Consider the following 22994-nt stretch of genomic DNA (forward strand, 5'->3'; position numbering starts at 1 on the left):
CAATGGGCCAATTAGGAGAAGGCTGTTGCAGTTTTGGGCAAGAATAGAGAAAGGACAGGGACTTTGCTTGTGGGTGCTGCTGCATGGTGCATGGGGAAGCAGGGACGACAGAGTGGGGAGTACAGAAACTGCACTGGCCAGGTTACCACGTGATTGTTTGACCAGTAAGTCAGCAAAAATCTGTACACTGTGGAAACAACTCAGGGTTGTTTGCCATATTGTGTGAACTCAGCCTGTGATTCAGTCAAGTCTGGGGTACATTACAACAGCACAGTACCTTTGGGTCTTATAAGCAATATAACATTCTATTTTTCCTGCTTTGAGCTTTAGGCTTTCTTCAAAAATTTGGGCAATGAGATTTTTTCAACCTTTCTATATAATCTGTTCAACAAGTAATTTTAAACAGGAGCCATATTTTAAGCTGAGAATGTGCAGAAGTGTCAACAATGTTGGTTCTATGACTCACTTCCACATGAACCAAGGGTTAGGAAAAAGGATCTCTTAAAATACTTCTTCCCAAGGTGAAAAGCAGCAAAACTTTTGCAGACCTCCCCATGGGAGGTGGGGTAACACCAAAAGGCAGGGTGGAGAGGCCCTTCCTCCATCTCAGAGCCCCTGGCAAAGTGTAACTAAGGTTGATACTACAAAGAAATAAGACTGGAACTGGAGGATCTGCTGAGGTGCAAGATGGGAGGTCTTGGAAGTTCAACAGTTGTCTATCTTCCTGTACAACTTACACATTCTAAAGGTTGTAGCAGATTCCCACCAAGATCATGGAAATTGGGAAATGATGTTTACATAGCATCAGGATGCAAAAAGTAATACCTGCACAGCTAGGAAGAGTAGTGTTGCGTTTTTGTTGTGGCTTGCCCTGCTGCACTGGCACTCCACAGCTTACTGAGTAACTATTCTCTGAGTCTGAACAAAAGAAAAGGGGGAAAAGTAACAAGATAATTTATTTATTATTTATTTAGTCATTTGCACTTCTGAATAAACATTTATTAGTTACATTTGTTTATCATGTTATCATCACAGATGATCTGAGATCCTTAGATATTCTGTCAATAGCTGAAATTTACTCAATCAGTTCTGTGACATGAAAGTCAAGTAGTATGGCAAACCAAAGCATGATGAACCACTGTTCCCAGAAATAATCCAACTTCCCATCAAAGAAATGATAATTTAAGAAGACCCTTCACCAGTCAGACCTATTGGAAATTTCTACAAATTTTAGGCTTGCAAAAATCTTGAAATTATCCATAGTGAAAAAGGAACTTCAATTTCTTTATTACCTAGCAAAAAGCAGCATGTTGTTCGTTACCAACCTGGAACAAAAAGTGTATTGGATGGGCAGGATAAGAAACAGCTCTCAATTCCTCCTGATTTGCTGCAAATCAGCTGAGCTTTTGGAGCTGGCTTGGCATTTGGAAGGCATTTCACCATCTCTGAGGAAGAAGAAGCAGGAAATCACTCATTCAAACAATATCATATTCTTCCAGTTATGTTATTCACTTCTCCCAGTGGAGAAAGAAACAGGATGGAATGAGCATCAGAGCAAGCATGCGAGCCTGCGGCCTGTTTCTGAGGATATAGACAACCCTGGGTGGACATAACATCAGTACCATTCCTGGATCCGGATGAAAATGCCTGTCTAGATAAAATGTAGGGTAGGAAGTGCAGCAGTGGTGGAAAGTGCTGCCTCCACATGTTATTTCTTCCCTTGGATGCTCATAAGCATTCATGTTTAGGGGTCTATTTGCATCTGCTGTGGGGGAGAATGGATTGTATTCTAAGGGCGTGAGAGAAGGGCAAACATTTACAAATTGTACTAACTGGCTACCATTGAAACCAAAAGCTTTATATCTCAGTTTACAATCAAGAATATTGCCTTAAAATCTTCTTTGTCTGTAAACCCCATGTAAGTATTTACACACTTTAATTCTTGTGCAGCAACCTTTTGAATTACTATTTTTTAAATTAGACTAATGGTGTGTTCTATTCAGTGTCTTATAGGTTTATACTAATGCAAAGACTGTGTGTGGGTGGGTGTAGAGAAAAAACACCCTAGAACTGGCTGAGGAATGCTGGGAGTTTTTTCTATCAATATATGCATCAGAATTTTAACCCCAACATATAAAAAACAACACCTCAAAGTGACCTATCCAATTCCTCTCCTATGATGATTTTTTTAAAAAAATATGGCTTCATGTATCTGAAAGATAAATTCATAAAACAAGCACAAATGTAAAACATGAAATTGAAACCAATCTATTTTTGATAAAAGACAATATAATAAATATCCACTTTCAATATTTTTAAGATAGTATGTGCATTTTTGAAAGTAACCAGTAGGTGTCACCAATCCACAGATTTTAATTATCCCTATTGTTGAACACAAACTAAGCAATTGTAATGCTTCTATCAGCATTTTCTTCCCTGAAATTTGACTACATTTCTGATGCTATGAACTGGTTACTAAAACATGTATTAAATGTCGGAAACATTTATGAAGTACATTTCATGCAGATTAGTTTTACTATGTAGTATGCTTTCAATATAAATTGTATACAATGAAACAACAGTAAAGTTTTCATTTGACTTAAAAATATCTATTTTAAAAACCATATATGGTTTTTAAAATGCTTACTAATTCATGGAGCAGGAATTAGTAAGCATTTTCATGCTTACTAATACAGGAGCAGGAAAAGAAGCACCATAAGCTGGGTACAAAAAGGCATAAATGTGTATTTTAGGGAAAGTATGTACAGAAATGCATGAACAATTTCATGCAAAGTTTAAAAAACTTTTAAAAAATTGAAAAAGAATGTATGCTTAAACAACATGTTAGGTTCTAGAAATTGAAAGAGACAGATTCATCCACCCCTAAATATCTCTAGTTCTATTTTGGAATTTTAAATCACAGAGCAATTACATTTTTTAAAATGAAAGTAGCTTTGTAAATCTTAGAGTTGTGTGTGAAGAGATTCCAATAAACCCAAAATACTACTTACAACCTAAATTCCCTTAAATAGTTCCAGTATGGTGGCACCCCTGGAAACAGACAGCCTTTCAGGACAAGATTTCCTGACTTCAGAACCAGAAGAGATTAAAAATTTTGGCTAGATAGCAGAAAAATTTCCAGACTCTTAAGAGCATTATGACAATGGAACCAATGACCTAGCGGGCTACCCCACACTAGAGCCAGTCAGGATACAACTGAGGGATGTTAAATTTGGAGTCAGAGGGATGGTTTAATTTGGAGTCCTGCACTGGGCAGGGGGTTGGACTCAATGGCTCTCTGGCACCTTCCAGCTCTACTATTCTATGATTCTGTGAAAGTGGTTTACACATGCCACTTTCAGTGAGCTGCTATCTCACCATGGTTGAGAGGGTTAGGAGACCTCTAATCCATGCACATGCAAATTGCTTTCTCCTTTTCATTTTGGGAGCTAAACATGGTACAATATCATGCACACCATAATTTTCATTATTCAAGTTTTAGGCCCAAAATCAGTTTAATACCATTAAGACTTGAAAACTTCTGTAGGATCTAACCAAGCTTAGTGTAAAGGATAGTACAAAAGTAATGCTATATACCCTGTTAGCTCCAAAATGTAAGAGAAGCAAAAATCAACACAGAGTGGGAAGGAAGGAAGAGGAAGGAGAGGGAACAAATGTGCATGCCTGCAGCATTTCTCCATCTCCCAATCATGCTTTGGTAATTGGGCTGTGTTGCATCTGCACCCAGATTCTGTTAGCTTGAAAAAATGACTTTTCCTATGTGGAAATAATTTTTTTAAAAATCAGTTTAAAATCATTGAAAGAGGTAAAGAGAGAAGTTGTGAGTTTTCAGCAGTTACTTACCAACACAATCCTTTTTATTCCAATGTAACTTCTTCCCAGATGGGCATAAACATTCATAAGTTCCCATTGTATTAAGGCATCCATAATCACAGCTTCCATTGCTGATGCTGCATTCATCAATATCTACAAGTATATATAAGCAGGTAAGGTTGTACTACAAGAGTGCCCTGTAATATGCCAAAGTACTAAATTATATATAAGTACTGGGCACAGTGCTAGATACACTACAGAGCTCTGTACAAGATCTGTGGCTATCCCTTCATAACAGCCGCACATACCACAATATAGTCAAGCTTGGCACATTTTGTGGCATAGTTAATTGACCTCTTACACCAGTGAGAATGACTGTATAAGCCACCCCTAAAAAAACAACAAATGTTTTGGATTACACCACTATTGGTTAAGACAGTACTGCTCACTTCTACAACCACTAAGTAACAGTGTAGGGATCTGTGATGCTATTTTGATTACTTGGGAGGGTTTTTAAAAAGTCAAGCTTCCCTTTGTATTAATGTAATCTGACTAAAGCTAAAGTGTATTTGCATATGACAATGAGCTATGTGTGACATTTGAAACATGCCCACTTTTATTAGGTAAAGCAAATGCAATCCACCTAATTTTTCTCTGCCAGTATCAACTTAAATTTCAGCTCTAGAGGTAATTATTTTTAAATCACAAAGATACAGGGACCCAAATATTTTATATGAATTATAACACGCCAACATTACATTCAGCATAGCCTGAGGACATTGGAAGAATAATATATTTTAAGCCAAAGATTCCTGATTCTGCTACTTGGATGGTCCTCAGGAAAACTATCAGCAGGCTAAGATACTTGTCTAATATATTTGTCACTGATACTTTAACAATAGACTTGAAGATTTAGATATATTTGTTCATACTTCAATGTAACATGTTTAGTCTACTTTTATTGGCATTTATGCATGACTTCATATACATGAAACACTTAATAAAAATGTTAAGTGTAATTTAGTGCTTTCAACATTTAACAGTATTCAATATAATAAACATGAACAGAATATTTTGTACAATTAATTTAGGCTGCCATCCTGCACACATTGACGCTGTTTATATCTAATTCAAGTCAGTTGGAATAAAGCTGACAAGCATCTTCCTAGGAACTCCTTTAATAGTACAGCTACTTCTGTAATAGTTCCCAGACCATGATGGGTCCATGACAGGCTCCTACCAAGTGGCTTGTCTTCCTTACATGTTCACATAACATACAGTTGACTCCTGACTCCTTGCTATGTATCACTTCAATGCTATGTATACCAGCAAGGAAGTCTTTGGATCAGATAGCACTGCAGGTGTCTTTAGATCAGGTAGCATTGGCAGATCCATCAGTAAAGGTATGTATGAACATGGGATGTAATTTCATGAAAATAACTTATACTTGTTTGTACATAAGCATTTATACACAAAGTAAGATAGTGACGGTAAGAACAAGATTCTTAAAATTATCTTGGGACAAATATGTATGAACAGGTGATGATTCCAAATTAATTTGAAATGTAACACAGATACATTGCCTTGATTAAATTCTATCTTATCAAGGAATTACATGCAAAAGAAATGAAAAGAATCAGATTCTCCAAACCTCCACAGTGTGTCATCCCATACAATGTGTAACCTTTATGACAAAGGCACTCAAAACTTCCAGGATAGTTGATACAGGTATGGTCGCAGGTCCTTTCAAATGAGCATTCATCTATATCTTGATTTAGAATTAAAAGAAAAAAATGTGACTAATCATGCAATTTGACAATTTTATTTAAGATTCATGTTCAACATGTTGGATGTTTCTCAATAATGTCTGGCAATGGCTGATATGTTGAAAGTTATTTAAAAACTATGCAAAATTTGGTTTGCTACCAGAAAGCTTGCAGATGTTTTCCAGTACAGGGCAGAGTAGATTCCCTCTTTGTTTATCCCATCAGATAGTGTACATGCTTTGTGTTTTCCCCTTCTCAAAGATAATCTCCATGTTGGAAATGGTTATGTGAAATAGTGCTTAGTTAATCAGAAAGCTTGAACAAATGTTGAAATATGAGTCAAAATATAGGTAGAAATTAGAGAAGTGCACTGCTGCAAGATTTTACTCAGATTCCAGTGTAGCAGCTTGGAAAATTGCCCAATACTACTCAGATTTATTTGGGAGCCACTTGCTTCCACTTGTGCACATAACCCAAGTCAAGATTCAGAAATCTGAGGCTTTGTGCCTTCCCATTGAGTATCATGGAAAATTCAACATTGGTTATCAACCTTTTTCTTTCTGTCAGAATCAGAAGATATTTTCAGGCATAATGGCACCTTTGGAGGAAATTATACCTACCAAATGTTGGAAAAACTGATACACAGGAACTGTGCTATACACCTTTATGTTTTTTTAAGGGGATTGCTGATAACATCATAGTTTGGCAGAAATAGCTGAATCTTATCAGGATACTTATTCATTCTAAAGAATAGGTCCAGGAGTTTTTATGAAAAAACAGCATCAACTTTTTCAGGGTATCCCAAAGAGAATGTGTTTATTCCCATGTTCCATGTGGTACCTTGTTCTGAAAATGTCATACAGGATAAAGATGCCCACAACTAAGAAACTGCAAAGCTTCAGAAGTATGTGTAACAATTCATGTAGGTGGAAAGGCCTTAATTTGGTGGTGGCCCGAGAAAGCAATTTGTGTCCCCTTTCCTCACTCCCCTTGAGTTTGAAAGCTATTTAAATGAAAATGACACAGGTCAACAAGATGTTCTAAGTCATGAAAAACTCAAAATTTCAGAAGCCTAGGAAGGCTTTCTGACAGCAAAGTTTCTCAACATTGGACCAATAGTCTTTTCACATACTTGTACTCCCCAAAAACTCCAGTGATCAGAGCTCAGGTAAAACATGCCTTAAGATTAGAAGGTGGACATGTCAGACACTCAGCTGCACTCCTCCGTTCACTCCCTGTCTCTCTTATTGATATTTTAGAGAAACAAACCCAAAAGATACTATCTGAAGAGGAAACAGAATGTATGCATCTTCAAACATGAATTAATAACAAAGCCTAATTCTGCTTCATAAAATACCAAAAATGATACGAGGAGGCCTGATTCTGTTTGGGGATTATCCTGATCCCATGCACATCCCTGGGTAAAGTATGTTGCACAGCAATAATATGTATTGGATCTTTATTCAGACATGAGATACATATTCAAATTGTTATTTGCAGTCTAGCTGTTCACAAGGTGAACCAATAATGTTACATTTTTGTTTGTTTACAAGATAATAGCACTCAACTAACATGATTTTGCATACATATTCATGATGCTGTTAACAACTATAGTGCTTTCCTCCAAGTACTTAAACTGTTTCACATACATTTTTACAGTAATCTTAGAGGAATCTTCAGCATTACTGCCCCACATTTGCAGATGAACAGCTAAGACTAAGAGAATGGTAGCTTGCCTGAGGAAGTGAATTCATGAAGAAACTGAGATTTGAATTGAGGATTTCCTAGTCCAGAGCTCATTTCTTTAAACAATATGTGACATTTGCTCCAAATTATTTGATGATATGGGCATGCCTATAGTAATGAATTTAACTGGTTTACTGTTCAATTCCTCTTCCTATGACATTCTGAGAACTGTTGTTATTGTGATGAAGCCAGAAATCTCTAAAAGATCATTATCTGTACCTGCTACCAAATTTATATTTCCCTGAGGGAAAAGCATTACTGTATAGTTAAACCAGTAAATCATTGGGCCCGAAAGATAATTCAAATGATTTCCCATTGCCCCACTCCAGCTGCATCATATCATCACTTCTTGGAATTCTTTTTAGTTTGCATGAAAGTGTTTCATTTGCCATGGTGTGAAAAAACCCCACAGTGAAATAGGCACTTGAATAAGATAAACTTCTGCTGGAAAACAGGATGTGTATTTTGATACATAAACTCAGTGACTCCTTATTCCGGCTGTCCTGGAAATTCCCTTTCCTCTTTTTGAAGCTTGGACATACTTAATGAGATTTTTAAAATTATTTCTTCTTTGAAAAAGAGACTCCAGTGCCACATCACAAGCTGCATTCGCAGGTCACTCCTTTACAAAAGTGATTTACCATAATGCATGGAAGTGCTACTTCAGAATCATCTGTACTCCTTCAATGAAGTTGTACAAACTAGTATGAAACTAGTTGTACAATTCTTCAGATTTCAGCCTTTTCCTTTGTTCATATCTTCCACTGATACTTCCAACACCTGGCTGGGGAGTAGGAAGAACAGGCCCAAAGCATTCTCAAAGCTGAGTGTGCCCTTTATAGGCTATATTTTAACAGATACTGCATTCACATGATACCTGATGTGTGACAGTCATTCCCTCCCCAAAATGTAGCAATGACTTAATCGCTGTATTGAACAGGTGCTTAACATAATCATGTCAACTGGATGTCACATATTTCTGAATAGTGAATTTGCAGGTATGCATTTAAAGAATTCTTTTCAGGGGTTCTAGATAGCTTCTACCAACTGTTTAGGAAAGAATTTGATGGTACGTCTTGTACAAAGTTATTATTCTCTCAGACTCATTTAAACTGTTCAGCTTTCATGAATTTGAAATAGTATTATCTCTGTCCTATCTCTTGCTATTTAAGCTGCCTCAAACATGTTAGGACTGTGGAATTCTCAGCAAACAACACAAATTCCTAGCTCTCTCTACTCTCACCCATTCAGCACTCAGTGAATAATACAATTATACAGCTTGGTCTATATAATACTTGATACTTACAAACTAATGAACTTACAGAACTAATCCTTAATACTTACAAGTTAAGGATGAACTTAATACTTACAAGTTAAGGATGAACAAGAAATTTTTAGCCAATGGAAATCACTTTGATAGTAGCAAGATTAATCTCTGAACTCTTTGATCTGCGAACCCCCTTAGAACATGAGCATGAATGAAATGATATAATCCTTGAATGGTAGCCAATGGTAATCCTACTTAAAGTAGATCCACTGGAATGCAACATTAGTCAAGATTACATGTAGGGGAAAGGGTTGTTCTATTCTCCAGTGTCACCTACACTCACTGTAAGTAAACATATTCTAGTAACTATACCACTACACTCCATTACTTCTAATTCTTATGATAATAAGATTATTTTTAAAAGCATGTTATAAAAGCCTTTAAAACATTCTAATGCAAAACTGCCTTCTTTAGTTAATTTCTGCTAATGCCTTCTTTCTCCTTCACTCTTTCAGAACTTTTAAAGAGAGAATAAAAATGCCTACTGCTTTAAACATAAACCTTTCTCTGATGGACATTCCAACTTCTGGTATGCCTCATAGGCAATGTCCAATGCTCTGCATTTTCTGCAGTCTTTCTGTATTGAATCACCAGTCTGTTGTGGAATTCAGCACTAGCCATAGAAAAGAGAAAACTATTTCTACTACTTATTCTGCAGAAAAGGAAGCTTATTATGAGTTAAAGGGAAGACACTGGAATTTCTTTTTCACTGCTCTTCAGATTCCAGGATATAAGCTCTCAGTCAACTGCTGATTTGAACCAGCTCTTTGATTTGTTCAGGTAGTTGAATGACACTTTTACAAAGCTATGGACCTTTCTTTTCTTTTTAATGCTACTTAGTTCTGCAAACAACAGCAAAGATACTGCTTCTGGGATGAAAGGATGGTTGGTACAGTTTACTTCAGAAATTTTACCCAAACTGATGTTTGATAATTAACTAGCATTTATTTGTACACTCTGTTGATCTTGTACAAAATTAATTTTAACCAGTAGGCCTGATGTAAGGTATACAGACAATACGTGGCTTTTTTGCATGGTCTGTGTATAGAAATTGATGGGGTAATTGAATACTGTTAGCTCTTTTTCCGTCAGAAAAAGTTACCTTTGTATTATATTGTATTTAAGGAGATACAGTGCTCCTGATTGCTGATCTAATTGTTTTTCTAAAAAAAATACTTATTCTTGATTTTGTTTTTAAGACAGCCCACAAGATTTGAGAAACATCTGGTCTAATGTCATTTTAAAGGCCCAATATGACTCTAAGGCTTTGTAGTTACTGAGATACCTGTTAAACTTCAAGGGAAAAGGCAGGGCCTTAATTTGACTACACTTTATTATGTGGCCCACATGGAAACTAGGGATATGAAATTAAGTCCTACATGCTGAAAATTTTGAATGCTCCCCTACAGCCAGAAAGAGAAAGAACAAGGCATCATGGATAAAATACACAAGGACGCCTCGGTTTTGTTCCAAGTATTTAATGAAAAGTCTATTAGAATGCCGAAAAGACTCAGTCCTCGATCTGTAAAAGGCCAGACAACGACGAACATCTAGCACATGCAGGGACCTCTCGATCGGATTCGAAGGAGCCGAAAAAAATGCTGGCAAAATAATCTCTTGATCCATGTGGAAGAAGGTAGCCACCTTTGGGAGAAAAGATGGGTCCATTTATAGGACTACCTTGTCCTTATGAAAATTCAAAAATGGAGGATCCACTCTGAGAGCACAAAGTTCACTAGATCTACAGGCTGAGGTAACTGCTACAAGGAAGGCAGTTTTCCAGGAAACAAGACGTAGATCAATTGTTGCCAAGGGTTCAAAAGGGGGCTGTGTTAGTGCCTGTAGAACCACTGAGAGATTCCAAGTGGGCATAAACGGCCAATTGTTGGATGAAGGTTACAAAGTCCTTTCAGGAATCTTTTAATCAGTGGCTGAGAAAAAATGGAAAAACCCTGCACAGTTCCATGGTAATAAGAGATTGCCGCCATATAAACTTTTATGGAAGAGGGTTTAAGTCCAGAACGGTGAAGTTCGAAGAGCAACTAAAGGATCTGATCTATAGATGCGGAGGGCACTGAAAACGAATGAGATTGGGCAAAACTGGAGAATCTACGCCACTTTGCCGCATACGATTTTCGAGTGGATGGTTTTAATGCAGAGTCAAGAATATACTGTATATCAGGATGTAAAGCCTGTGAGGCCGATGGCAGATTCACTGAATTTAACAAAGCAGAGGCGGTAATTGGATTCAACATATGGGCTGGTGAATCAGAGGTAGGAACAGAATGAACAGGGGCTGCAGATGGTGTCGGTACCGTTCTGGCGTTCATTGCTGTCGAATTCGCCATGCGGTCAGTTTCAGCGACGGCAGGTCCGGATGTTGGATCGTGCCCTTCCGTTGAGTAATAAAATAAGGAACAGGAGGAAGTTGAAGGTATTCCTTCCGAGAAATATGAAGAAGGGTCGAGAACCATGGCTGGCGTGGCCACCAAGGAGTTATTAGCAGCCCTGTGGCCCCGTAGTGAATAATCTTCACCAGGACTCTCATGATGAGGGGAATCGGTGGGAAAGCGTAAAAGGTCAGATTGCTCCAGGGAATCATGAAGGCATCCCCGGACGATCCCTGCCTGATTCCCGCTCTCGAACAAAAATTCTCGCACATCCTGTTTTGTCGGGTGGCAAACAGGTCTATATCTGGGGGGACCCAATGTTGGAACAGTCTGTCACAGATCTGACGGTCCAGTTCCCATTCGTGTGACCGTGACATGTGCCTGCTCAAAAGATCTGCTTCCACATTGTCCTTGCCCTCGAGATGCACTGCTATAAGAGTGATGTCCCTCGGTATGCACCACTCCCAGATTCACATCGACAAACGGGCTAATTTCGGGGGCTTTGTCCCCCCTTGTTTGTTTAAATAAAAAACTGTGGCTATGTTGTCCAAAGTTATCTGGACAACTTGTTGGTGAAGCACATCCTCGAATGACTGTAGTGCTTTGAACACAGTGAGAAGTTCCAGGAAGTTGATGTGATTCTTGGAATCCTGGCAGCTCCAGACCCGCTGGGTGCATAGACTGGAGCACAGGGCTCCCCATCCCAGAAGGGACGCGTCAGTACTGAGAGTCACTGTCGGGTACCGAGGTCAAAACGGGACTCTGACGTCTAGGTTGCTTGACTCTGTCCACCATAGTAAGGAATGTAAAATGGAGGATGGGAGTCGAATCTGCTTCGTAGGCAGATCCCTCTGCGGTCGGAACGTCCCATTGAAAAACAATTGGAGGGGGCGTTGCTGGAGCTTGGCATACGGGACTACGGCGATGGACGCTGCCATATGTCTCAACAGTCTTTGAACAGACCAGGCAGGAACAGTTCCGTCTCGTCGAATTTGGTGAATGTGTCGGGCGATAGCACGTTGTCTGTTTCGAGGAAGGAGGCTGTCTCACCATAGAATCCAGCTGAGCCCCAATAAAGTCGATTGTCTGTGTAGGGAGAAGATTTCTGGTGATTAATGCAGAGTCCAAGGTCTTGCAATAGGTCACAAGTGATATTTATGGCGGAACTAGTCCTTCTCTAGTTTGGGAAGCCAACAGCCAATCATCAAGGTATGGATATATCTGAATTCCACGTAATCGGAGGTATGCGCAAACAGGAGCCATACACTTCGTGAAGACCCTCGGTGTGGTGGCCAGTCCAAACGGCAGTACCTTGAATTCATAGATTTTAGAGGCTACTGCAAAACGGAGGAAATGCCTATATCGTGGTTGTATTGAAATATGAAAATAGGCATCTTTCAAGTCTAACGAGGCAAACCAATCCCCTCTCCCCAGCAACAGGAGGATATTCTGAAGCGTGGTCATCCAAACCTTCTTTGGTGTTATAAATTATTGCGAGCTCTCAAGTCCAATATCGGTCGAAGCCCTCCATCTCATTTCGGCACCGTAAAATATCTAGAATAGAATCTGTGCAGTCCTTCCGATGAAGATAAACGACGAATGGCTCCTTTAGAGAGGAGCTGGTAAATCTCGTCCAACAATACCGACGAGCATGGCATAAACCGGATAGGACTCGATGGTGGAACAACGTCAAATTGAATTCTATATCCATGCTGGTTGATGGATAACACCCACCCATCAGATGTAATGGACTCCCAAATGGGGAGTCGGCTTTTCAGCTGGTTCCCAAATGAGAGGGGGGAGGGTGGGGTTGGGAGGAGAGGAAAGGTTTTCTCGCCCCATCAACGTTGGCATTTGTCTCCGTCAAAGCAGCGGCGGCCTTGCTGGAAATGCTGGGGTGGTTGTTTGCAACGCTGTTGGCGATGCTGTGGCTGTTGGCGGGATGGATATGGTTGCCTATACTGAGGCTGGGTCCACGACCACTTACGTCGAGGGGGCGGTTGTAGTTCCATGCGCTGGGCTGTCATCCTCGACTCGTGGAACTTCTTCAACTTGTGGTCGGTTCTAGCATTGAAGAGGCCGGATCCATCAAAGGGCATCTCCTCAATTCTTCTCTTCATCTCCTCCGGAAAGTTGCAGTTACACAACCATGTGTGTCTCCAGAGGGAGATGGCGCCGACGAGAGCCCTTGAGTCTGTATCCATGTGGTGTCTGGCTGTGGATAATTGTTGTACGGCGACCTGCATCACTTCCTTGACGAACACCCTCACCAAATCGCCTTGATTAACAGGAAGGGTGGCGATGATGTTGTCTAGGTGCTGCATTATGAAATATTGATATCGCGCCAGGGTTGTCTCATAATTAGATATTCTTAGGCCCAGTCCTGAAGCCGCATAGACCCGGCACGCAAGGGAGTCAATCTTTCTTCCCTCTTTGTCCTGGGGTGCTGTGTGACCCCATGCCTCCCAACCTTGGGACAATTCCACCACCACTGAATTTGGTTTGGGGTGGCGGAGGAGGAATGGAATGTCTCCTTCATGGACTCTGTACATCGCCTCATATCTTCTAGAGGTTGGTTGAGGCTGCGCCGGGAGATCCCACGGTTGGGTCATCGCTTGTCGGAGGGTCGTGATGAGTGGCGAGGCACTGGAGGTCGATTGTTCTTCCCGTACGACATCGTAGAAATGGATGATACTAGGCCCCAGTTGTTGGCTCACTTATATCTCCAACGACTTCACAAGCCTGTACATCAGTTCAGCGAATGTGATGTGCGGTTCTTCCGGTGATGCTGGACCTTGTGAAGTGACCGCAGTGTTGGGAGAAGTCAAGTCGACCTCGGACTCGTCCGAGTCCACCCAATATGGAGCCGGGCTGCTGGAGGAGGAACCCCCTGGTGACTGGGATCTCTCGCTTTCCCGAGATGGTACATGCCCGGCGCCCGTCGAAGCCGCGGAGTGAGGTTGATCCCAATGTTCGGTTGGTGGGGATCGATCCCTAACAGCCAGGTAGTATCCGACGGATGGATAGTTGGACCATCTCGGTGCGGACGAGTACGTAGCATGGTACCAGTCATCAGAGCAGGGTTCCGACAAGCAACTCCTACGATCCCTCGGTGGGGATAGTCTGGTACCCGGATCGAGCCCAACCGATGGCATAGGAGTTGGGGATCGAGCCCTCGGTGGAGAGTCTTCGATCTCGCCATCAGAGATTGAACCGTGAGGTGGATCTTGATGTAGTTCTGATTCCATACGACGCGGGGAGGCTGGAGGCGTGCCTCTCATTGCTGCTTGGATGATCGGGCCCGAGGGCGTCGGTACCGGAGCCGCAACTGGAACCGAAGAGGCCGCCGAACCCGAGCGTTGTTTTGAATGCTCGGGTTTCTTTGGTTTCTTGGCCTTATCTTTCTTGGCCCTTTTGTGCACAGGCGGGTTCTTCGGCACGCTGTGCTTCCTCTTTTCCTTCTGCTTCTTGGGTGGAGAAACAGGCTGCTCCCTGATGGCGGAAGCACCCTTGCCCGAGGGGCGTGAGGGCGGAGCAGTAGAGAAAGGGGCTGGATGTTGCAGCAGTTCAGTGGAGGCCGGATGGCAGTCTGGTGGGGCCGAAGTTATAGTGGGCTTAGCCACCAGCCGGTCAGATTGTAGAAGGGCCTGGTCCCACAAGAGCGTCCGTAAACGGTTCTCCCTGTTCTTCCTGGCCTGTTTCGAAAAGGCCAGGCAATGGACACATTTGTCCGTCCTGTGATCCTCCCCTAAACAGAGGAGGCACAGGTCATGCGGGTCCGCAGCGGGCATTTTAGAGCCACACTCTCCGCACTTGTGGAATGCCGCCTGTTGAGCCATCACGGAAAAGAAGAAAAGATAGTAAAGCAGGAATAGATAATATTTTTGGGGTTTTTTTTAATACAGGAACAAGAAGGCAAAAAATGAGAGAAAAACGAAGAGAATAACTGGAATAATACGTTAAGGTAAGAAGGGAATACTAACTTGGAAGGAACAAGAGAAAAAAGGTTCGAACAAGAGAGCACGAGGCACGATCTAAGCGAGAACAAAGCGGCACAAGGCACAATGAACGGCAGTCGCAAAGACTGGAAAATGGTGGACACTCCGCTCCTTATATACTACTAGGGGGGAGGGGGAGCGGAGTTTCCTGCCAAACCGTTAGCTGTTAATCTTCCGGCCACAGGTACTGCGCAGGCGCAGAACCCATATGTGTGATGCACAGAGGCCACGACGAAGAATGGAGGGTGCTCCCACTTGGATACCATCCTCACCATCACAGTGCCTCCTGAATGCAATCTATGAGTGTCTCTGCCTACTAGTAAATCATTTAACAGGCATGCACCCTAGGCCAGGGTTGCCCCCTCCCCTAGGTATCTGACTGGGAGGAAGCCATGGCAAATGCATCCCAGAACTCACACATGCCCTCAGCCCTGTTACACTTCAGACAACTGAAATCCAGACATGGTCATCAAGCTTTGACATCACAGCCAGGACAAATTTCCTTTCCTGCATTCTGAAAAGTCTTCTGTCAAGAGGCTGCTAGGTTAGAAGAGCCAGTATTCTAGGCTGCTAGGATGTTAGTTAGAATAGGCACAACTCACATCTTCAATAGTCAGTGTCACCATTGTCTGTTCTTTCTGTGGATGGTGAGAGTTGTAGTCTAAAACATGTGGAATGCACCATGCTTGAGAGGGCTAGGTAAAGGGATGACTGGTCCATAGAAAGGAAACTCTATTGCAAGAACACAGGCAGCTTCTTGTGCATTTCCTTATGTAGCTGAAACTTAGCAGTGAACTAAAGAAACCACTCCGGGGAACAAGAGGGTGAATTTTCATTTTCTGTACTCATCCATCCAAGTCCATGAACTTGAACTTCTTTAACTGAAGCTTCCAGAATTTCCAGCTACAGAAACATTAATTATGCTGGTGGTTTTCGTAATGTGGACACTTGCCTGCTTGTGGACTGGAAACTCAGGCCACAAAGCAGCCATCAGACAGTAATGATTTTTGGCCAGTCCTGAGCTGGTCTAGAGTCTACCACTGTCTCCAAAGTGAAAGACTCTCTGTTCCTGTTGTTAGTCCCTCCATTTAGCACCTTGCACAGTACTGAGGATTCAGAGCTTACTCTGCTAAGCAAATAGAACTGTGAGATTGAGACAAATGAAGGTGAGCAAAAGTAAGTCTGGACTTTTGGGTGGCCTTGTCACAAAGTACATGAATGTGACTGTATTAGGAGCATTTTTTCAGCAGAGTCATATCTAGACATTTCTGTGTTCAGTGCTGAGTTGAAATGGCCCATTTTCTTCCTCTACCACCCCACAGGGAAGTTTCTTAGGCATTCCGCAAAATAACATGAAAATGATAGTGACTACTTGTTAAGTGAAACAACACATGTACCTCTCTGCTGTTGGACAGACTCGTAAGGCGCTCTTTGTACCCTACGCATAGAGAGTTGCATCTTGGGCACCTACACTTGTCATGGTTCCTTGCCTTAATTTACTTTGTAAACTTCTATTAAAATGCTGAACCCCCCCCTTTTTTTTTGCATTCCCATCACTCCTTTCCTCACTTGACGCTGCAAATGTCTACACAGAAATAAGTTCCATTGAGTTCTGCAGGGCTTACAACCAGGTAAGTGGATATAGAATTTCAGCTTTATAAAAACACTTCATGATATGCTAACATCCATTTCAATGTAACACTTTCATTAAGCAACCAGAAGGCCATACAAATGTGCAAGCTCTCAAGATTTCCAGATTGGTGAGAAGTTACAGAAAGCTAGTTTGGCTGGAGTGATAATTGGAGAGGAAAAAAACCTCTGATTTGGTGGTGAAGTTACACTGTCCCGATATGATGTGGGGCAGGAGGGAATTTTAGGCATTTAGGTAAGGCTTTGCTGTCAGAGTTAGAGGGCCAGACCTGAAGCTGCCACTAACATTCCTGGGAACCAGAAGGGAGAAAAAAATGGAAATACAAATCCTGCTGTTATTTAGACACTTTACTATCATAGGAATAAGGTGTCTGAGCCATATAAGCAGCAGCCCTGATTTGAATCCTGATTCCTGACAAGTCCCTACCAAATCAGAGCTTATGCTTCTATTACAGTGTAATAGTAAAGAAACCTAGGATATAGCTTCAATTATATCCAATGTTCAGCTTGACTCACTATCAGGGACAACATTAAAACACCCCCACCACTCAGCTAATCATATGACACAAACATGGTGAGATTATTAATTTCCAGGTTAAGGGGAGACACTAGCATAGCAGCTGAAGGCAGACAAAATGCCTGCAGCAGCTTCTATTATGGGCATTTTTGGAAAAACAGCCAGCTTACTTGAGGGAATGTGTATCTTTTTCTTCCTTCAGCCACCACAAGCACACCCTCAAATTACATACACAAAACTGACAAGGTTTATCTGTACACAGTTGGTTTTAAAATAGTTACGTTGTGTTTTCTTTCTTTCGTCTAAGTTTCACCTGCAGCTGGTACCACCCACACAATGTTGTCCATCTCACAGTCGAGATTAAAACTGAAGCCTTTGCTAGTGCTTGCCTGACAGGCACTCACAGTTAGTAAGCACTATGGGAACTCTGAAAGCCATTCGTTCTAGACCTGTTAATTTTTGTGAGGGAGTGAGGACCTTCTGACATCTGTTTCTGTATTCATGAATCATAGATGATTCCAGATTCTAAGTGAGTACAATTTATGATGAACCTGTCAAGGTTATGCTCAGAACAGAAGTTACTGAAAGTTTGCCAGTTATTTATTCTTCAGTTTTGACCAACAGGCTTGTCCTCCATACCAATATTTGATTATTTCAGTATTTCACTTAGATCCATCAACATTTCACCCTTTCTCCAAGAAGGTCAGGGTAGTATACATAGTTTCCAGTTTATTCTGACAAAAACCTGGGAAGTAATTTAAACTGATTCTTAGTACATGCATGAGGTGTTAATGTTCTGAGGTGCTGGTGGATATTATACTATTTCAACTAAAGATGGTGGTTAAATATTTGAATGCCCTCTCAAGGGGATAAAAACCTCAGGAAAATGTAGAAAAGGTGACACACACTGAGAGTGGTCTACATTTAAGCATTAGAGGATCTCATCAGTAATCTACTCAACCCCCCCCCCACCCCCCTTTTGCTAGCAAGATCATCTCATGGCTTTATTCTTCTCTTGACAGCTCACTTTTTCACAGCTCTTCAAATTAACCTGTCTGAAGAGTTGCTTTTCCAATTTTTGTGGATACCACCTCCTGCACTTGGACAGGAGATAACATCCCAGGACATTGAGCAGGCAGGACTTTACATACTGGCTAGTTAGATGCACACTGTTGTGCAACTCCAAAATACAAATGCCTGTCCTTGAAAGTTTCTGAAATGAGGATCTGACTGGTCAAGGGGAAAAAGCTACTGTCAATTGCTCTAAAGTGCTGCTTGGGCATCAGTGGTGCAGTTGTCCTTGGAGGTAGCATAGGCAAGAGGTTTTTGCTACTCTTGCTGGGTGCCTCTGTAACTGCTCCTGACAACCCATGATGAAGTCACACTGCCAGATTTGAACAATGTAACAGTCCACACAGTGGATTATAGTCTGATGTTTTATGGTCTGTAACAATTTAAGGAAAAATAGAAAACATTAATTAATTGAAAGGCTCTAATTTTGTTTCCATAACCCACACCCTCCTGAAACAAATGTTGTTGGGGAGATAAGAATTAACAAAGGCCAAAAGGGTTGGAGGATCCTTCTTTGGACTTCCTATTGAAAAACTAACTTGCAATCAAGTCCATTTGGTTGCTACTGAGACTTAATTGTTAATGATGCGAAAAAGCAAATAAATAAAAGTTCTAGCACTGATTATGATACCTTTGTAAAGGATAAATGGCTTAGCTACTTGTTTTGTTTCAAAAGCCAGTCAGTGGCACTTTTGTCCATTTTGATGAACTCTAAGGATTATGTATTGCTGACATTTAGCTAGGCGATTAGTAAAATCCAAATGTTTAATGTTAATTGAGAATAGGGTGTCTCAGAAGGAAATCAGTTTTGTTCACAAGAATGTGCTTTCTGATATGAATTATTAGCTCTGAAGAAATTAAAATTAGCAGTGAAATTATAAACAGAAGAACACATTTATGAACTACACTGATCAGGCACCCAATAAATAACTTCAAAAGGCATGTAATTATAAATGTTAATGCTTAGAGTGATCTTGTGGACTAGCTGATTCTGCAAATACAGGAAATTAAGTGTGGTATTTCAGCTAGCCTTAACTGTCTTGTATGCCAACTGCCCCCAAAGTCGCACCACAGCAAGTACAGATAACCTTCAATTACTCATTACCATCTGTACTGCTTAAAACCATGTAAAGTATGCAGGGTTTTCCATGCATATTTCCCTCCACATTAATTGAACATGTGGCCACTACCAAGCTGTATTCCCAGGAATCATTTAGTTAAAGGCAGTATACAGTTTTATGTTATTGCACTTTGTCTTTTCCATCTCCACAGACCCTTACCCCCACTTCCCACCACAGGTTGTCTATGAAACTGGAGTATGGATGTTATGACATCATATCAAACTTTGGATTGAATTAAATAGTACCAATATAGGGTGGTTCCAGGCACTGGTAAGTAGTTTTGATACTTCTATGAGCACTTCCATCTCTTCCTTGTTTAACAGACAGTTATACTTCAGAAACTTTTGTCCATAATAAAGGGAACTTGTATTATGAATTACCATAAATATTTTAAAGCAATAGACAAAATACCCTTGGGCAATACTACATTTAATATGCATGAACAACAGTGCTCCTAGTGAATGGGAAACTAGATATTTATTTGAGCAAAAGGGGCAAAAAATGAGGGAGTGGCCCTCCAGAAAAAAAATTCAGAGACATTTGAGTCTGGCTTACTTTGGAGCGCTTCTGCACTGTACTATCCTACAGGCAAGCACAATAAGCCTCTTAGAGCACAATCCTATGGCCATCAGACAGTCTTTTGGTGGTCGTAGTGTATTTTGGAGTACCAGTTCCAACCTCAGAAGCTCACTCCAAGGTAGAAACATAGAACATAGAAACAGAACGAGTCAGAAGGGGTCTCCTGGGCCATCTAGTCTGACCTCTGGCATCAGCTGGCTCCACTCACAACATGTCCACCATGTGCATGTCCAGCCTATCCTTGAACACCTGCACCAATGGGGCCTCAATGACCTCTCGTGGAAGCCCATTCTACACCCTCGGGGTCCTGACTGTCAGGAAGTGCTTCCTGGCATCTAAATGGAACCTTGGCTCCCTGAGCTTTGTTCCATTGGAGCGTGTCCTGCCTTCCTCTGAAGGGGAGAACAGGTCTCTACCCATCTCCATGTGACATCCCCTCACATACCTGTATGTCGCCAACAGATCCCCTCTGAGTCTCCTCTTCTCCAGGCTGAAGAGACCAGTTCACTCAGTCTCGCCTCATACCCCATCCCCTGCAAGCCGGCCACCAACCTTGTGGCCCTATACTGCACTGACTCTAACCTGGCTATATCCTTTCTGTAATGAGGGGCCCAAAACTGAGCACAGTACTCCAGTTGCGGGTGCACCAGAGTCGTACAGAGTGGTAGTAATACCTCTCTCGATCTAGAAGCCACACTTCTGGCTATGCAACCAAGGGTGGCGTTCGCCCACTTGACCACCGCATCACACTGCTGACTCATGTTTAGCCTGCAGTCAACCAGCACCCTGAGGTCCCTTTCACAAGTGCTGCTCTCCAGCCACTGTCCCCTAACCTGTACTTATGCCCCAAGTGCAAGACCTTGCACTTATCCACATTGAATGTCATCCTGTTGTCTCCTTCCCACTTCCATAGTCTGTCCAGATCCTTTTGGATCTGGAGTACCTGCTCCTCAGTTGTGGCCACTGCTCCAGTTTTAGTGTCGTCTGCGAATTTGATCAGCTGACTGTCCGACTCAGAGCACCTTCCCACATAATACTGCAGACAGTGCAGAAAGAACTGTGCTCGCTCCTTCTTCCAGATAGCAAAATGACATTGGAGAGGGCTTTGTGGGGATTTCAGTGGTGTGGGGAGAAGACAGTGACCACCATGATATGAAGTATCCTGGAGGCACCTGAATTCATTCTTTCACATTCTGAGGTCTTTTTATTTAAGCGGCATTTTAACTGTTAGTATTACTGGATTTTATCTGGCCAGGGCGGCTTATTTTATATTGTATTTTTGTATTTTTAATTTAATGTTTATATTTATTGCAATTTCATATTATAATTATTTTTAATTTATTGTTGTAAGCCGCCCCGAGGCTTCGGCGAATGGGGCAGCATAAAAATGTTTTAATAAATAAATAAATTTGCAACAGCAGTTGTCTACATATTTTGCAGGGGAGGAGAATCATGAAGGTAACTTTCATGGACTTTGTACTCCCACTCTGTAAAGAATGTGCACAATCCTCTAGGATTCCTGACTAGATAGTTCCCTTAATGGCCTATTTTTCTGCACCACCCTGGATGTGAATGAATGGGCAACCCATTCAAAAAAGCTGGCCCTCCTAAGCTGAGCTTCACCTAAATAATTGAACATATGAAATGTCCTTTTTATCTTAGCCTCAAGAACACAATTTAGTACTTAGAGAGGGCAGGTTTTTAAGACTTCATGTTTTCTGATAATGCAAATTTGCCAATTTCCTTGTCACACCACACCACATAACTATTTAAACCAAACTTCTTCATTTCTATGAAGCTTTAAATTTCTACAAAGACAATTTCCCAGTCTCTTATGATGGCAGTGGTAAAGACAGAAATGGCAATTAGGGGGACCTAGGATAGTGATCTCCCCCTCCCCACGTCTGTCTGTCCGTCTGTCTGTCTCTCTTTCACATACACACAACATAAACAGACCTCCACCTACTCACTCCCCTCTTATGTTTTTACAGGTTAAACTTGTCTCATTTCCTGAGCAATGAAGGACTTCCTCAGCTGCAAGGCTAGGAAGCCACTCTAGTAAGCCTTATTATGTGACTTGTCCCTCAAATGTTTGAGAGCCTGGAGGGCTAAAGCATTTTTTGTCACCATTGTACTCTATATTTCCAATCTTCAAAATCTTGCCCTTGAGAGAGAAACCATTGAGTATAGAGGGCCAGAACAACAAAAGACTAACTCTAGTCCTCTTTTTCCTGCTCAGAGAAAGAGCAGATACATTTCCAGGAAAGTGAGAAAACAAAGACACACACACACACACACACACACACACACACCTGTAGGGATTGGGCCCAATCTTCCAGAATACAGCTACAGCTTTAAAACTCTAAATCTTAAAACTCTGAATCTGATGTCAAAGAAGAGGGCAGGTGGGAATGCTGAAAAGCCAAGGTTAATAAGCTCTGTGATTAGCCAAACAGCTAGTAAGAACTAGACCAGTGATGGAGAACCTATGGCACGCGTGCCACAGCCGGCATGCAGAGCCCTCTCTGTTGGCACACGAGCCAAATTGCCCCAGCAGCCATACACATATTCGGAAAAAGTAATGGCGCCAGGCAACGACATCACTCACTAGCCACGACTTGCCACAAGAGGCAGCGTTGGACAGGTGGCCAGATGTAGGTGCAACAGTTGCGGTGGGTACGCCAGGAAGGTAGCAGGCGAGCAGTGAGGGGGCGTGCTGAGTACAGGCAATGGCACCCTCCTCCTGCCTCCTCCTCCTCTTCCTCCCAGCCTGCAGCATGTGAGCGGCCCCCCAAGCCACCGTCCTAGTGCAGTGACAGGACCCTGCAGACTTGGTAGCTGCAGGCGCAGCCAGGTAACTGCATGCCCACCTGCCTGTGTGCCTGCTCCTGGACCAGGCTCCCAGGCCAGTGGCTGTGGGAGCGGGGGGGGGGGAAGCTGGGTGAAGTGAGTGAGTGATGAGGTCGAGGCAGCAGAGCAGCAGCTGGAGTGAGGA

At 41.9% G+C, this 22994-nt stretch overlaps 1 protein-coding gene across 1 annotated transcript in view; it reads right to left on the bottom strand.

Moving 5' to 3' along the window:
* The window catches only part of SCUBE1 (signal peptide, CUB domain and EGF like domain containing 1), a 275622-nt gene that overhangs the window by 17752 nt on the left and 234876 nt on the right, over positions 1–22994 (bottom strand). Inside the window, exons 10-13 of the mRNA XM_044450905.1 lie at positions 5486–5602; positions 3865–3987; positions 1326–1445; positions 799–918 (exon numbers count right to left, since the gene is read on the bottom strand). Of these exons, the coding sequence (XP_044306840.1) occupies positions 799–918; positions 1326–1445; positions 3865–3987; positions 5486–5602 (480 nt within the window). The remainder of the gene's footprint in view (positions 1–798; positions 919–1325; positions 1446–3864; positions 3988–5485; positions 5603–22994) is intronic.

Source organism: Varanus komodoensis, unplaced genomic scaffold (genome assembly GCF_004798865.1).
Source record: "Varanus komodoensis strain SLA01 unplaced genomic scaffold, ASM479886v1 scaffold69, whole genome shotgun sequence".
NCBI lineage: Eukaryota > Metazoa > Chordata > Lepidosauria > Squamata > Varanidae > Varanus > Varanus komodoensis.